The sequence below is a fragment of the Notamacropus eugenii genome, chromosome X (assembly GCF_028372415.1).
Source record: "Notamacropus eugenii isolate mMacEug1 chromosome X, mMacEug1.pri_v2, whole genome shotgun sequence".
Classification (NCBI taxonomy): domain Eukaryota; kingdom Metazoa; phylum Chordata; class Mammalia; order Diprotodontia; family Macropodidae; genus Notamacropus; species Notamacropus eugenii.
Window position 1 is genome coordinate 28,998,993 of NC_092879.1, and position 16,439 is coordinate 29,015,431.

Here is a 16,439-nt window from a genome sequence, read left to right on the forward strand (position 1 = left end):
TGCCCCTATTAAATGTCATCTTGGATTTGGATCAATCTCCAAATGTGATCAGCCTGCCACCTATCTGTTCAATGATATCTCTGATAAAAATGACTGACAGTTTGACTTGCAGATCTCTCATGACAGCAAGGTAAGTGTAGTGAGTAGAGCTGGACCTGGAGTCAGGAAGACCTGAGTTCAAATCCTCCCCCTCTTACTAGCTGTGTGACCCTGGACATATCACTTAACCTCTATCAACATCAGTTTCTTCATCTATAAAAATCAGGATCAGAAAAGTATCTACTTCCCAGGATTATTGTAAGGATCAAATTAGGTAATGTTTGTTAAGTGGGTAGCAAACCTTAAAGCACTATATATCTCTCAAGCTTGTCCCCAAGAAGAGCATGAAAAATTTTGTAAATTTTCTGCCACTTCTTTTGTGCACTCTTTTGGGACCACGCTGAAGCCAGATACATCCATTTTTCCATTGCTTTCTGGATCATCTGCAATTTTTATTCTGAGATTATGGAGTTGTGTGGTTTGCAGCTATACAGCATGACTGGAACACTATTGGCATTAGAAGTACCAGAGAATTGTTTGAACTACTATGTAGTTTCCTACATTCAGTTCACCCTGTTTTCTTTCTCAGCTTCAACTCTTGGCTAAATTCACATGTTCATCTGCAACGAATATAAATTGATAGATGGACAGCTAGGTGGTGCAGTGGATAGAGCACCAGTGCAGGAGTCAGGAGGACCTGAGTTCAAATCTCACCTCAAACACTTGACACTCACTAGCTGTGTGACCTTGGGCAAGTCACTTAACCCCAACTGCCTCATCCTGGGTCATCTCCAGTCATCCTGATGAATATTTGGTCACTGGACTCAGATGGCTCTGGAGGAGAAGTGAGGTTGGTGACCTGCACAGCCCTCCCTCACTCAAAATAAAGTCAAGTGCAAGTCATGTCATTATTTCTCTGATGGCATGGTCTTCTTCAGCAATGAAGGACAAACACACACACACAAATTGATAGACTCACTCATTGGCCTACCTATCCAGCAGTATATCATAGTTTAGCCAAATAGATATTCATCATCCACTTAGTTTTTCTTGTGTGGATAGTTAGGCTGAACTATTTTGAGTGATTATGGAAGGTCTGCAGTGCTTTGGGGACTGATGCAATTAGCATAATTCCATCAGCAAATGGGAGTATCTGAAGGGACCCACCATCTATAATAGCAAACCCTTCTATTTAGACTCTCCTCCATGACAGTGGTGAACAACTTTGGTGAGTATCCATCGCCCTATTTCATGCCTTGCTTAACATAAGTAACTAAAGAATCATTGCACAAAGTTTTGCCATGGATGTCATGTTATCAAGGAATCTTGTATGACCTTAACATATGTTTGGGAGATACCCTCTTGAAGGAGAGCCTTTATGGTGCCTTATTGTTCCACTGAGGCAACTGTTTGGTTTTTTTTTAATGATCAAACAACAAACACAGGTCTTGTATTCTTGACACCTTTCAGTTGTATGACTGAAGACCTGAACATGTCGTAAGAGATTCTTCTGCAAAATTGTGCCCATTCTCTTCTCATGTTTTCAGCAAAGATATCCTTGATAGAAGTAGTATGGTGTAGTAGTTGGAGAGATCCTGGCCTCAAAGCCAGGAAGAGCATAGGTCAAGTCTTGTCTTTATGTAGTCTAGGCTGTGTGACCCTGACCAAGTAACCTTTCCTTCGAGTGCTCTGGACAACTCTCAGACACAAGAAGTTGCAGGAGAGGTGATAGCCTGTATTAGGAGAGGAGTTTCCTCATATGAGAACTCTCTAAATAAACCTATGAAGTCAGAAGTCCAGCTCTGATCACTATCCTTATCGCTATCCTTGATACCTGCATAAGCCATCCTTTTAAAAATTTCATAGATATGAGAAAGATGTATACATCAATAGTTGTTGGTTTCTTCTTGATCTCTATATAATATACTGTATTAATATATTCGATATTAAATATCAATATATTTGCTATATTAATTTTTATGCAATATACTGTATTAATACTATAGGTCTGGGATTTTTTCCTACTTTTATACTATATTTCCCCTTTTTTTCAACTATCTCAAAAATCAGTTCCCCCATGCTTTAAAATTTGTATTGCCTTTATCCCTGACTTCCTCTGGATAGCATAGTCTAGCTGGCCTCTTTCATTTCCTACTTCTGAATAATATTTTCCAATATTTTTTTGCCCTCCTGTCTGCTGCCCTCTTCCATATTGATTTTTCTGAGTTTCAAGGTATCCATTAACTTGGGGGGGTCTTGTCAAAATCTTCAGAGAATTTCTCTGCCTTGTAGGCCTCATGTTAGCCTTTTTGCTTATGTTCACCATAAGCACTGCCAGATGAAATGACCAGGTATCCTAGGAGATAGTGTTTCTTGCCACCTTTGAATGCACGATGAAATCAGGACCAGGGAGCTGTTCTCCCACTTAGCTATACCTTCCTTATGTCTTCTGGTTTCATTTAGAATGAGAATACCATATTGATATGACTCAGGTCCTCCAAGTAGCATGTCTCTCTGTCTTTAGACAAAGAATTTACATTTATAACACCAACAGTGAATTTATTGTTGAGAGATGATCCAAAATCAGTGTGATATCTAGCACACTTCTTCACCTTTTCTACTACTCTTCTACCATCATTGAAGGAGCCAAAAGGGGCTACATAGGACTCGGGCACCATTTGGCAGTTTTTCTTCTGGATAATCCAACCAGCTAAACCACTCATGGCCTAGGGCCCTCAAGGTCTCTGGGCTTACACAGATTGGGTTCTACCCTAGGGACCTAATCCCAGGGAATTCATTTCTCTCTAAGTAACAGCTGAGTGGTACAGTAGCTAATGTCAGGAAGACCCAAGTTCAAATCCAACTTCAAGACTTTACTAGCTGGGTGATCCTGGGCAAGTCATTTAACCTCTTTTTGTCTCAGTTTCCTCATTTGTAAAATGGGGATAAGAATAGCCCCTAACCTCTCAGGATTGTTGTGAGTTTTAAGTGAGATAATAAATGTAAAGCACTTAGCATAGTACCTGGCACATAGTAAGCACTATATAGATGATGATGATGATGATGATGATGATGATGATGATGATGATGCCCCCACCCCAGAGAAAAACCCCATAGAAGTCTCCAAAATGCAACTTAGGTATAGCTCATACATAGGACTTTTTCATAGGTAGGTGGCAAGGTCCCTTCCCCCAAAGGTATACAATGTACCCATCAGGTATGGGACAGCATTTACTTCACCCACGGTAGAAAACTCATGACATGAGTTATACGGTAGAAACCAAACATTCAAGTAGTCCATTATACTCACGAAACTACCTCTCGAAAAGGTAAAGACTCTTCGTGGGACTAGTAAACAAAGATTTCCCATTTGCCTCAGTCTTTACTGTCTGAGCTGCTTACAGCAGTGTCATGGAAGGTTGGCAAGGCCTACATCACCTACCCCACCATTGTATGGCTTTAGTCCTTAAGCTGCCAAGTCTTTCTGATTAGTTATAGTTCCTCTGCCCCAAGAAGCGCACTGTTAAGGACATCTTCTTGTGGGCAGCTGGTATACAACTCAAGAACTCTTGAGCTCAGGATACCCCACCCTCTCCACCTCAGGAAGTAACTATCCATTCTCAAGATCACTTTTCTCCCATCTGTGCCCAGAAAAGGAAACAGAAGGATAGAAGGCATCCGGGAACTGAAGGCCCAGAAACTCCAGTTTGAAATTTGCCTGGGCAAGCATTGGGGTGGGGTGGGGTGAGGTGGGGAGAGGAGACAATCCCCTTTCCTCCCTTTCTGCAGTTAGGTCAGGAAGTCCAAGAGAGAGAAAACAGAAACACAGAAAGGTGAAAGAGTGAGCCATTTCCCAGCTTGCTTTTCAAAATCACCAGAGGGGTAGTTCTACCAACCAAAGTCTGTCTTCCTGAGTCTCAGACAATTTGAAATCAGGAAGCAACCCCATTCATTGGGGAGCAATCATAGAAATTCCCTGCATCCTTTCAGCAAGGTACTAAGACGTGTGTAGTTCCATGGGAGATGCCCCCTTCTGACAATGGTTCACACTGTGTAATCACATCAAATTGATTGGGGTGGGAAGGGCCAAGAAATTCATCAAACTGACCAGAAACAACTCTCATTATACCTTCTTTGGTTCAATATTTGCTGACCAATAAATTAAACAGGAGTGCCTTAGAAAACATTGGTCCATATCTCCAGTTTTCAAAATTTCCCTAGGGAACAGAGGAGGCCCCAGTATTGGCCTCTTCCTGGTTGTCTCCCCTAGGGCAGGGGTGGGGAACCTGAGGCCACCACCCTCTAGGTTCTCAAGTGCGACCCTTTGACTGAGTTGGCTTTAGTCAAAGGGCCACACTTGAGGTCCTAAAAGGCCTTGAGGCCAGAGGTTCCCCACCTCTGCACCTAAGGCCTTTCACTAAGGAATCTCATCAAAGTCCACAAGCTACAGTTCTTAATTGTCTCTTGGGGGCCATGTACAGAGAAGGTACATGCAGATCTTAGGCATACCCCAAAATATTTTATAAGTGGCTAGGTCATTATGGGCCTGGAAGACACTCATCTATCAAATATAGCTACACACATGCTACAAGCAAACAGTATCTTGCATTGTCTTGGTGCTTCTTAGGGGCTTGTCCTAACCCAAAACAATTAGGAAAGAACACAAAAGAAAACAACCACAGAACTGTCCTCCCCCCCCCCCCCCCCAAATAAAGAGGAAAAACAAACTGAACCTCTAACCACTTTAGAGGGGAAAAGCTAGTCTCAGATCAGATCCCAAGGACCACAGAGTTCTCCCAACGGAGTCTGGGGGCCTAGGGATGACTGGAAATCAACTCCTCACTTAATGAAACTAAACTGTACCAGGTGAAACTTCCCCCACTGGATCTCTGCAAGTATACCAGGCAGCCCGGAGTGATTCCAAACAAAATTTCTCTAGTGGATCCCTACAATACATAGAGGCAATTCAGGTGTGTGTGTGTGTGTGTGTGTGTGTGTGTGAGAGAGAGAGAATACATATATGTATAAATAAGAACATTTATCAAGCAATTACTGTGTGCCAGATACTGGAAAGGGGTGGAGAGGAAACGGTACCTCCATGGGTTCAAGACAGCTGGTGGGGAGGTAGAGATGAGCTGAGCTAGGAGTATTGCGAGCAGCATGGAGATCTGGACCCACCACACACTAGAGACAGAAGGCTAACTCAAAAATCAAACTCAGATTAACCCCAGAGATATGTGATCCATCCCAAAAAAGGATTAAGCATTTTGGATAAATGAACAATCAATTCCTGAAATATACTCCAGAGTTCAGGGGTGGGGAACCTGCAGCCTCAAGGCCACATGTAACCCTCTAGGTTCTTGAGTGTAACCTTTGAACTGAGTCCAAGTTTTACAGAACAAATCCTTTTCTTAAGAGGAATTGTTCTGTGAAGTTTGGATTTAGTCAAAGATCCACACTTGAAGACGTAGAAGGCCATGTGTGGCCTCAAGGCCACAGATTCCCCACCCGTGATCTCAGCAATTCACAGCACTTTCATGGAGGGGTGGCAAGGTTTGGATCTGCTCTGACCTCAAGTCCTCTTCTCCTCTGAGAAACATGCAATTAAGGAAATCTCCCTTTTCATGACTTGTGCCTGACTCAGGAACTCTTAACCTCAGGATTCCCCATGAGACCCAATCCCGAAGGCTAGCTAAATCAAGATCTTTAGTCTCTGAGCAATGAAAAGCAGAAGAAAGTAGCCAGGAATGACTTCTAGTCAGAGGCTAATACCATATGCTCCTTCTTCTGAAAGGTACCATTTTCTTGTGAGCATTGGGTATAGGAGGCCCAGGCAGCAAAGGCCATTCTCCACCCATTGTACTCAAGTTTAGAATTCTAAGGAAGCAAGAACATAAAAGGCTTAGAAGGGATGGACTAGTTCACAGCTCAATCTTAGGGATCACAGAGGGGGCAGCATCTTTCACCAAAATCTGTACTCCCAACTTTCAGTCATTGGGGTGCAGTTAAAGAAGTACTCCGTATCCTCTCAGCGAGGCATCAGAGCTTTAGTTGAGTTACCACCTGGGTAATCTTTATAGAATGGTGGCATTTTTAGCACACTCTGCCTCACTCTTCCACCATCACTGATAACGTAGAAGGGAGCCACACAGGAGAGTGTGGGAGACTATTTTGTATTTTTCTTCTGCAGAATATGTTGTCAGTCATCACCAAGGACCCCCCAAAGACTGAGATTATGGGTAGGGATTCATGAAACTGATGAAGGGCTCCCTTGATCAATTCCCATTAGAAGGAGAAAAGCAGTCCCCAGCTCTCTGAAACTTAGTTGCACATGTTTTCTTTTCTTTCTTTTCTTTTTTCCTAATTCAATTCAACAAGCATTTATTTATTTTTTCACATTTTTTCAATTATCTACATTTTCCAAAAGTCTGTTTCTGCGTTGTTATTATTAGTCTATTCTATTAGTTCAGACAGTCTAAGTTTTCTCAGGGTAAAGAACTGCTTTCCCAGAAGCTCAAAGGTTATCACTAATTATGCAGCTCTGGGTTTCTGGGCCATTCAACCCCAAATGGGACTTAGGCTTAGTATGGGGAAGGTATGGATAAAGCTAAGGTGGGGATGAAGAATTGGCATATTGCCATGGTAACTGAACCAACTCTTGAATTTTCCTATGATACCTATCCTGGAGCCCACCTTTCCATCCAGGTAGGAATGAGGACATAACAGGAGGGAAATATATCTGGAAGATAACTAGCTCTTTATAACCCCAAAGAGTGGCTGCCCATCCATAAATTGGCACAGCCAGAACACACCTGTTCTTTACCCATATGGCATGATAGAGCAGAAAGTCAGAAGATCTGAATTCTAGTCCCAGCTGTATGACATTGGGCAAGGCATCTAGCTTTCCCGGGCCTCAGTTTTCTCTGCTGTAGAATGAGGAAGGTTGAGCTTGGAGACCTCCATTGTGCCTTTCATGCCCTGATGCTCTGTGTTTTTCCACACAGAATACCTAGACAGGGCTACTCCACCTGCACATGGGCTATTCCCCACAGCTTCCAGATGGGATATAACTAGAGTATCTTAGAGGTGGACACCTAGAAAGAAATGCTGATTCAACCACTTGGAGAGTGGCCCCTCATGTATTCTTGGGTGAACATTTGTGAGACCAGCATTTAGGCCATAAAACTTTCTAGCAATTGCATTGGGTGTTTGTAGCAAGGAACTGGGCATAACCCAGTTAAAAAAGAAGTACCTAGGTGGGTGGGGATGTTCTCAGTGGACCTTCTAGAATGCAGAGGGGAAAACTGAGCTCCTAGAACCATCTGCAGGCTTGTGATATGTTTGCCTTGTGATTGTGTTTCTCCCCACCCCCACCCCCACCCATCTTGGTTACCTGCTGGTTAATGTCCTTATTTCCCCCCATATCTCAGGTCTGTATAACTCTGTGGATAGTTGGATGATTGTGCCCAACATTAAACAGAACCATTACACAGTTCATGGCCTCCAGAGTGGGACTCGTTACATCTTCCTCGTCAAAGCAATCAACCAAGCAGGCAGCCGAAACAGTGAACCGACACGACTGAAAACCAACAGTATGTTCTAGGGACCCCTCTAATCATATGCTGTTTGCCCCTGAAGATGGGAGGGTAGGGGGAAGTGGAAAGACTGACAGGAAAACTGAGCAATAGCCAAGTTCTAAAGTTCTTTTGTTCTACCAGTAAGCAACATTTAGCATTCAACTACCCTTATGTTTTCCTACTGAAATATTCCAGTCTTTCTTCCCTCCCACCAACATGCCCAGCTGCATCCCAACCCAAAGCAATGTAGAATAGAACAAAATTCAAAAAATGCTAAAAGGGGAGCATGAAGATGGGAATATGACCCTTTCCTCTTCCCTTTCTGGATTCAATTTCCTTTTTTCATTTGTCAGTTCGGTATTAAGAAACCAGTCATCACCTGTGTTTTTCTTCTTTGGCTCTCAAGGACTGGCAATGTAATTTTTTTTAGCAGTTACCGGTTGTTGGGGGTTCTTTTTAAGGGGGGATGTCTGGACCTATGATTTCATTGGTGTAAGGAGATCTCCACTGAGGCAACCCTCTCTATCAGTGCAGGTTGACCCTGGCTCTGCAACTTCTAATCTTAAAGAGCTACTTGGGAGAGGTGATTTGCTTAGGATTTCTTAACCAGTATTTGTCAGAGGAGCACCTTCCTAACTCCAAGGCCAGATCTCTGACCATTTTGTCAGTCTACCTCTCATAACAGCTCTCTATAAAAATATAGTGGTCCATGAAGTTCATTATGACAGATCTAGTGCTCTGTTTGAATGAATATAAACTCTCTGAGAGTAGAGATTGTTTCATTCTTTGTTATCTCTACCCCTAGGTCAGTGCTTGGCACATGGTAGGTACATAGAAGATTTTTGTTGATTCATTGTACCTTCTGGCCTACTCTCATGTAACAACTTAGCAATCCAAAAAATGGCCAACTTAAGCACTTAGTAAATCAACATGATATAATGGAAAGAGCTTCAGGCCTGGAGTGAGTAGAGATCTAAGTTTGAATCTCAACTCTGACACTAGCTGTGTTAGCTTGGGCAAGGTGGTTTATAATTTTGGGCCTCAGTTTGCCCATCTGTAAAGTAAGGAGATTGTACCTGATAACCTTTGAGATACCCTCCAACTCTAAATTGATGACCCCATGATTCTCATCCCTGGTACCTAGCTGGGTCACTTTACTTTTAAGTCATATCTATTAGTCATTATCTATAAAATGAGGATTATAACACTTTCCAGGGATGTTGCCAGTGGGGTAATGTATGTAATCAACTCATTAACCTCAAAGAATGTGGCAACCTGACAAACCATTGCTTGGGGTTTAGGACATTGAGAAGTGACGTGGTTGGAGTCCTTAGCTGTTTGATTGTGCTTGACTTTCTCCTCTTCCATTGGCAGGCCAGCCCTTTAAGCTGGACCCAAAAATGACTCACAAGAAGTTGAAGATCTCTAATGATGGCTTACAAATGGAGAAAGATGAAAGCTCTTTGAAGAAGAGCCACACCCCAGAAAGATTCAGTGGCACTGGCTGCTATGGAGCCACAGGGAATGTTTTCCTTGACAGTGGCTGTCATTACTGGGAAATAGTCATGGGGTCATCAACCTGGTATGTAGCTCTGCCTCGAAGATACTCCTTCCTTCCTCTCACTTATGTCCTCATTGTCAGATTCCTGGTAGGGTGGGATAATAGCCAATGCCATAACAGTACATCCGAGAGACGTAATAATAAAAGGTCCATGGTTAGGACAAAGGAGGAGAAAGTTACAAGAAACATTATAAAGGTTACTTCAGAAAGTATTTTGCAGCTTTTTCTCAAGTCTAAGAACAACATGTTATGTAAATAACGCACCAGATGGCAGCATAGTACTATTGAAAGTACCCTGGATTTGGACCCCAAGGGCCTAGTTAGCATCAGGTTAAGAATCTTGCCTCTGATTTTTTACTACCTGTGTCAACTTGGGCACATCATTTCCCTTCCATGGGCCTCAGTTTTGTTGGACTAGGTAGCCTCTAAGATCCCTTTCACCTCTATGTCAGAACTCTAAGTCAGGAGTTCTACTCCAGCTCTGCTATGTGCTACCTCACTGTGTAACCTTGAAAAAGTAGCTTTCCCTCTGAGCTCTAGTTTCTTCCTTTGTAAAATGGGTATAGAATAACCTACCTTGCTTCTTAAGATTATTTTGAAAATCTATAAGATCACAGAATCTAAGAGCTGGCAGGGACCTCATAGCCTATCTAGTTCAACTTGTACCTGAATTAGAAACCCTTCTACAACCTGCCAAGCTGATTGTCATTCAGCCTCTTCTTGAAGACCTCCAGTGAAGGGTTCAGACTGTCCCACTTTAGGATAGCTCCAATTGTTAGAAAGTTTTTCCCAATATGAGTTTGCCTCCTTGCACCTTCCACCCATTCTGCCAGATTCTTTCCTCTGGGATCAAACAGAACAGGTCTAATCCCTCCTCCGTGTAACAGTCCTTGAAATACTTGATGAAGGCCATCTGGTCAGTCAAATCCTGTTCTAAAACAGCCTCGTTTTAACCAACTGTTCACTTCCCAAATCTGTCTTTTCTGGAGCCCCTGCCTTCAGTCAGCAGCGATGAAAACACCACCTGTGCCCCTAATGTCTTCTTGCCAAAGACTTAATCATTTTAAACAGAGCTTTCTAGGTTCTTTCTGGCAGGATTATTCTGTATTAATTACCAGAAGTGGGTAGGTGTCATCCAGTTGATACTGTATGTGCTGAACCAAAGCATACTTTGAGGAGAAAGTAATGGTAGCTGGATTCAGAGCAGAGGTGGCTGCAAGTGGAACTTGAGTAGATTCTTTGGCCTTTCTTTATGTTCCTTTATCAATCTGGTGAGGCCTATGGACCCCTTCTCAGAATAACATTTTAAAATGCATAAAAGTCATAGGATTACAAAGGAAATCAAAGACATTTAAAAAAGATTATCAAAATATTCTTTAAAAAAATTCAGGTACTTCAAGTTAAGAACACCTAGACTAGAGAATTGAATGTTAAACCCACTTTTCTGGTGGCCTGAATTAAGGCAACTTTCAAAAAGGTAATATCCAATTACTTTCTCATGAGCTGATATGGGCTTGTAATTCATTTGGGGGTCATCTTTATCCTTCATCTCCCAAAAAAACTTTTTGGATTTTTAAACTAGCTAAAATAAGCTGATACCTCATTTTCTGGTTTCTTGTAAGTTAGGAATGCTGACTCTCTGCACTCAAAGATCCCAGAAATCCTCTAGCAATGAATTTATTTCTTTAATTTGATCAAATATGATAGTATCCATTAAGCATTTTATAAATCTCGAAGTGCTTTATCAACCAGTTAGCAAGCATGTCTTAAGCATTTACTCTGTACCAGACTCAAGCATACAAAGAAAAAGAGAAAACACAATTCCTACCTTCAAGGAATTTATATTCTAATGGGAGATGGGGTAGGGATGGGGTGAAAAAACATGCAGATCAATAAATATATTATTCTCTCAACAAGCTCCTTCCAATGATGATATTTTATAAATGAGATCACCCAGAGAATATTGAGGAAAGAACCTAGGATGGAACCTTGGGGAATATTTGCATTAAGATAGCAAGAGGAGAAAGAAGACCCAATGAAGAAAACAAAGAAGAAAAGGAAAAAGAAATTGACTGGGTATATTCCTTTCTTAGTAGGGGAGATAAGCTAGACACAGATGATCCCAGATAATGAATTCATAAGGGAAGTACAAAGTGCTGAGAATTTCCAGAAGAAGGAGAGAGAATTATGTCAGCGTGGGGAAAATCAAACAGGGGGCTGCATTTATTCTGGGCTTTGAAAGATATCCAATCAACCAGTCAATCCACCATCATTCAAAGGAATTCCCTTCATCTGTGGCTTCTGGAGCCCAGGACCTCATCTCTAAATGGCTGTGGCATAACCCCTCAGTGACTTCCTCTCCCTCAGGTCTTAGAGCACCCATGGGTGCAGGCCCATTCCCAGAAAGTGTTTACCCTTGCTCCCCTCAATCTACCACTGAATTCTATCTTATGTATAGATTTTATGTGTGTTTTGTATGTTGAAGGGAAATGAAGTGAGAGAGGGTAGATCCCTGGCTTCTTTCCTTTTCATCATTATTTCTCCCAGCCTCAGAGACTATTTAATAAAGACTTACATGCTTTTGGTATATATGGAAAAAAAGACTACGATATGCCAGGCATTGTACAGGATGTTGTTAACAGGCAGAGAAAAAGGTGGGGTGGGCATTCCTGGCATTCCAGGCATAGAGAATTTTGTGAGCAAAAGTACAGACTTGGGAAAGGATGTGATTGGGGGATGGCAGATAGACAGTTTATCTGGAACTTGAAGTCCATGAAGAAGGAGAGATGTGGGAGAAGCTGGAGAGAAAAATTGGAGCCAGATTTTAAATGGCAGGCTGAGGCAGATGTTATTTGGTTAGAAATGGGGAGCCATTGAATTAGAATGATTATTCTTGCAAATGTACATAGGATAGATTGGGGCAAGGACTGAAAGTGAGAAGATTGGTCAGGAAGGTATTGAAATAATTTACACAATTTTGTGATGAGAGCCTGAACTAGCATAATAACAGCAATAGTGGAAAGAAAAAGACAGATGTGAGAGAGAAATTGCCAAGATAGAATCTATAGGACTTGGTGACTGATTGGATGCCAAAGGAGGGAAGAACCTACACACCAAGGTTTTTGAGCTTACGGTGATTGGCTAACTATTCTCCATAAATGGAAATGGAGAAGTTAGTAAGAGAGACTTTGGCAAAGGGAAAGATGATGACGTCAGTTTGGGGCATGTTGAGTCTGATATCGTCACTCATCCATCAGATGGAGATGTACACTACGCAAATACAAATGCAAAACTGTACCTCGATAAGGAAGGAAACAAGCCTTTATTAAGTACCTCCTATGTGCGAGGCGCTATGCTAAGTACATTATAAATATTATCTCATTTGAATCTCACAACATCCCTGGGAGTAGATGTTGTTATTATTCCAATTTTACAGTTGAGAAAACTGAGGCCAAGGAGGTTAAGTGATTTGCCTAGAGTCACACAGCTTGCAAGTGTCTAAGGCAGGAGTTGAACTCAGGTCTTCCTGACTTCAGTCCCAGTGCTTTATCCACTGCAGCGCCACCTAGCTGCCTCTAAGAATTATAGTTGCAGATATAGATTTGAGAAATACATGCAAAGAGGTTATAATTGAAGCCATGAAAATTATATGATATCACCAAAGAAAATAACTTAGGGAAGAGAAGAGGGCCTAGGACAGAGCCTTAGGAAATAGTAACATTTAGGGGGTAGGCAGAGGAAAAGCAACCATTGAAGGAGAGAGAGAAGGAATGGTCAGAGAGATAGAAGAACCAGGAAACCAGCATCATAGGATCTAGGAGTTGGAAGACATCTTATGGGTCTTCTATTCCAGTTCATTCCTGACCCAGAATCCCTTCTGTAACATTCCAGAAAGGTAAGCATCTAGCCCTTTGCTTGAAGGGATTTCTTCTCTTCAGGCTTAGGTCCTCAGTCTAGTCTGTTCTGGCCTGTGAGTTCCTGAACTCCATCTGAGGGACAGGACTCCCCATGCCCCAGCTGGCTTTCCCCAAGGCCCATTGAAGTAGGGTCTCTCACTACAGTAATTGGAATGAGTGCCCTTTGAGTTGGAGTTTTAAAATGAAGAGGAGATTCAATCAGTTTCATTTCTTTCATTTGGCAGCAAATTCTTCTCCAAATAAATGAGTATGTGGTAACCCTTTGACGCACTAGGAAGGGGAAAAGGAAACTCATGCCAAGACTTACATGTCCAAAGATTTATGAGAGGATATTCTGTACAGCCAACTTAGACCTCAAGAGGACTGGAGAGGGGAGAGGGATACTTCAGTCCTTCAAATACACATCTGAATGGGGGTGGGGTAGTCTAGCGCCTCCCAAGATTGCTTCCTAGCTTGCTTTTTTTGTGTGTGTACAGGAAAAATCCCTGCTCTGATATGTATTAATGAGTCTCTACTTGTCAAGGGTTCCAGCATGGCGATTGATGGGGAGCTACCTCAGCTTTCAGATTTTCGCATCAGGATTTTTGAGTGAAATAATTGATGGAGAGAGATGAGACTGTAATGTTCCCTGAGTTACTCAAGGTTGGCTAGAAAGGGGGATGTAGAAGGTCCTATTTATGATTCCAGGTGCTACAGAGGTATCTGAATCCAGAACAACAACCTATGAGGTTATTATGAAAAGAAGGGGAGACCGTGGCTGGTTTTAGGGTTAAAGGGAAAAAAAAAACAAGGAAGAGCAAAAGTTTCAGGGATATGTGCCAATTACTTTGCAGGTGCTGGGAGAATAACCTTGGGCATTCTCTCATGTGAGGAGTCAAAGCAAGGCCTTGCAGAAATGCTCCTGGGGTTTTCCTTCCCGGGATTTTATGTGCAGAATGCTAATTCTGATACCAGTAGGGAGAGGGAATAAACTTCCCCGAACCTAAGACACAAACAATGCCTTGCATATTAATTATTAGTTAAGAATCTGTAAATGTACATATGTATGAGGTTATTCTCTAGGAAGTGGTGTTGATTCATTTACATTCTTCTGGATGAGGAAGGCTAGTATTTGCAAGTACAAAATTCTGCAAAGCAAAACCTATATCCTTGCTTCATATCATGCGAGGAGGGTGAGAGAAACTCTAGAGACCAGACATTATGTTAAGCAGTACAGCGGTTAAAGATTTATTGGCCCTGCCATAGCCATTCCGTGAAGGTCACATTTTCCCATTATTCACACTGCTCAAGGCTGGGGGCTGGGAACGGAGAGAGTAAGAAGAGGATAGCTGCTCTTTCCCTCCCTTTAACCTCTCTTGCTGAATCTCTGCATTGGAAGGTGATTGAATGCAGTCCTCCCATTCTACAGATGAGGGAAACTAAGACCCAGAGAGAGGAAGGTATACAATTTATAGATCTAGAACTGGTTGTTGTTCACTTATTTTCAGTCATGTCCAACCCTTTGTGTCCCCATTTGGGGTTTTCTTGGCAAAGATACTGGAGGAATTTACCATTTCCTTTTCTAGCTCATTTTATACATGAGGAAACCGAGGCAAATAAGGTGAAGTTGTTGAATTTTAGGGATGCTTGGACCCAGAAATTCAAGGGCTAGTGACGCAGGTCCTGCCTCAAATGAATTCAACTCAAGCCTTCTTTCAGCCAGAGATAAGGTTTATTAGAACACTGGTTGGGGTAGGCGAGATTTTAAGAATCCACATTATTGTGACACTTGTATGGACAAGCAGACCAGACTGAATCTGAGCAATTTAAACAGGATGGACCTTATGTACAGAAAGACCGTGGGAAGGATCTAGGAGTAGTTAAGTAGTCGGGGCTGAGCAGGAGGTAACAGAGAAGGACCTAGAAGGGCTGGGTACCCCAGGCGAATGCCAGGGACCTGGGCCACATGGAAGGGGTCTAGATGGAAACGAGGAGTAGTGGTCCAGGGTGGGGCCAGGTGCAATGAGGGAAAGGATTATTAACTGGGAAGGGCCAGGGACCTGGGCCATGTGGGAAAGTCCAGAGGATTTTCCTTTTTGGGGTCCAGATCCCAAAGACATGTTTCTTTCCCTTTTGGGGGTTCAGATCCCATCCCCATCAAAGTGACTTGCCCCAGGGTCACACAGCTAGGAAGTGTCTGAGGCTGGATTTGAACTCAGGTCTTCCTTACTTCAGGTCCAGTGCTCTATCCACTGCAGCACCACCTAACTGCCCACTAGCCCTGGAAGGGACATCAAAAGCTATCTCTTCCAATCACTTCATCTTTTACAGATGAGGAAACTGAGTCACCAGCATCTCCCACTCAACATCTACATGAGGACATACTTCACACAATTGACCTTTGATTGGGCACTGACATTTTCACACTCAAATAAAGATTGATGTCAGTATCAGCTTCACAGAAATTTAGATTGCCAGTCCCTTGAGGATAATGTAGTTCCTGTGTATTTCTCATGGTGCCTAATTCCTGGTTGGTCACATATTTGGAGTTTCATGAAAACTACTGAGTGAATGAATGAATGAAAGAATGCATGAATATACCTCTTTCTCCCTTCCACTGCCCTTAGGTATGCTGTTGGTGTTGCCTACAAGTCAGCTCCAAAGAATGAATGGATTGGCAAAAACTCATCATCATGGGTTTTCTCCCGCTGCAGCACTAACTTTGTCGTGAGACATAACAACAAAGAGATGTTGGTCGATGTGCCCCCTCAGCTGAAAAGGGTTGGAGTCCTCCTGGATTATGACAACAACATGCTCTCCTTCTATGACCCGGCTAACTCTCTCCACCTTCACACCTTCAACGTCTCCTTCATCCTCCCAGTTTGTCCGACCTTCACCATCTGGAACAAATCCCTGATGATCCTCTCCGGCTTGCCCGTCCCAGACTTTATCGATTACCCAGAGCGATACGAATGCAACTGCAGACCCCAAGACTCCCCATATGTATCTGGGATGAAAGCTTGTCATTAAGTGTTTCTGTGACCGCTCCCCGAGGCAGAGAATAGAACACCTTGCCAGCAAGCAATCTGTCCCTGCCTCATCTTCAGCTAACCTTCAAAAACAAATAATGAAATAAAGTCCTTTCAAAACAACCAAAATAACTCGACATAATGAGTCTGATGTTTTTGCAAAATGAAGCTTGTGTGAACCTCATTTTATTGCACTGATTCTCAAGACAGATCCTAACCTGGAAAGAGTCTAAGTTCAAGTCACATAGTAGAGAAATCGAGAGACGATTGTTGTTTCCTGCCATAGAAAGTAACCAAGTGGGAATCTAACTGGCACTCCAGTGCTTTAGCGTAGGGG

The 16,439-nt window shown here is 42.5% G+C and overlaps 1 protein-coding gene across 2 annotated transcripts in view; it reads left to right on the top strand.

The window, feature by feature from the left end:
* Positions 1–16,231, top strand: part of MID2 (midline 2) — a 100,648-nt gene extending 84,417 nt beyond the window's left edge. For both annotated transcript variants that reach the window (XM_072626387.1, XM_072626386.1), the window contains exons 8-10: positions 7,470–7,631; positions 8,991–9,198; positions 15,701–16,231. In XM_072626387.1, coding sequence (XP_072482488.1) covers positions 7,470–7,631; positions 8,991–9,198; positions 15,701–16,103 — 773 coding nt within the window. In that variant the 3' untranslated portion in view covers positions 16,104–16,231. The remainder of the gene's footprint in view (positions 1–7,469; positions 7,632–8,990; positions 9,199–15,700) is intronic.
* The last annotated feature ends 208 nt before the right edge of the window (positions 16,232–16,439 follow it).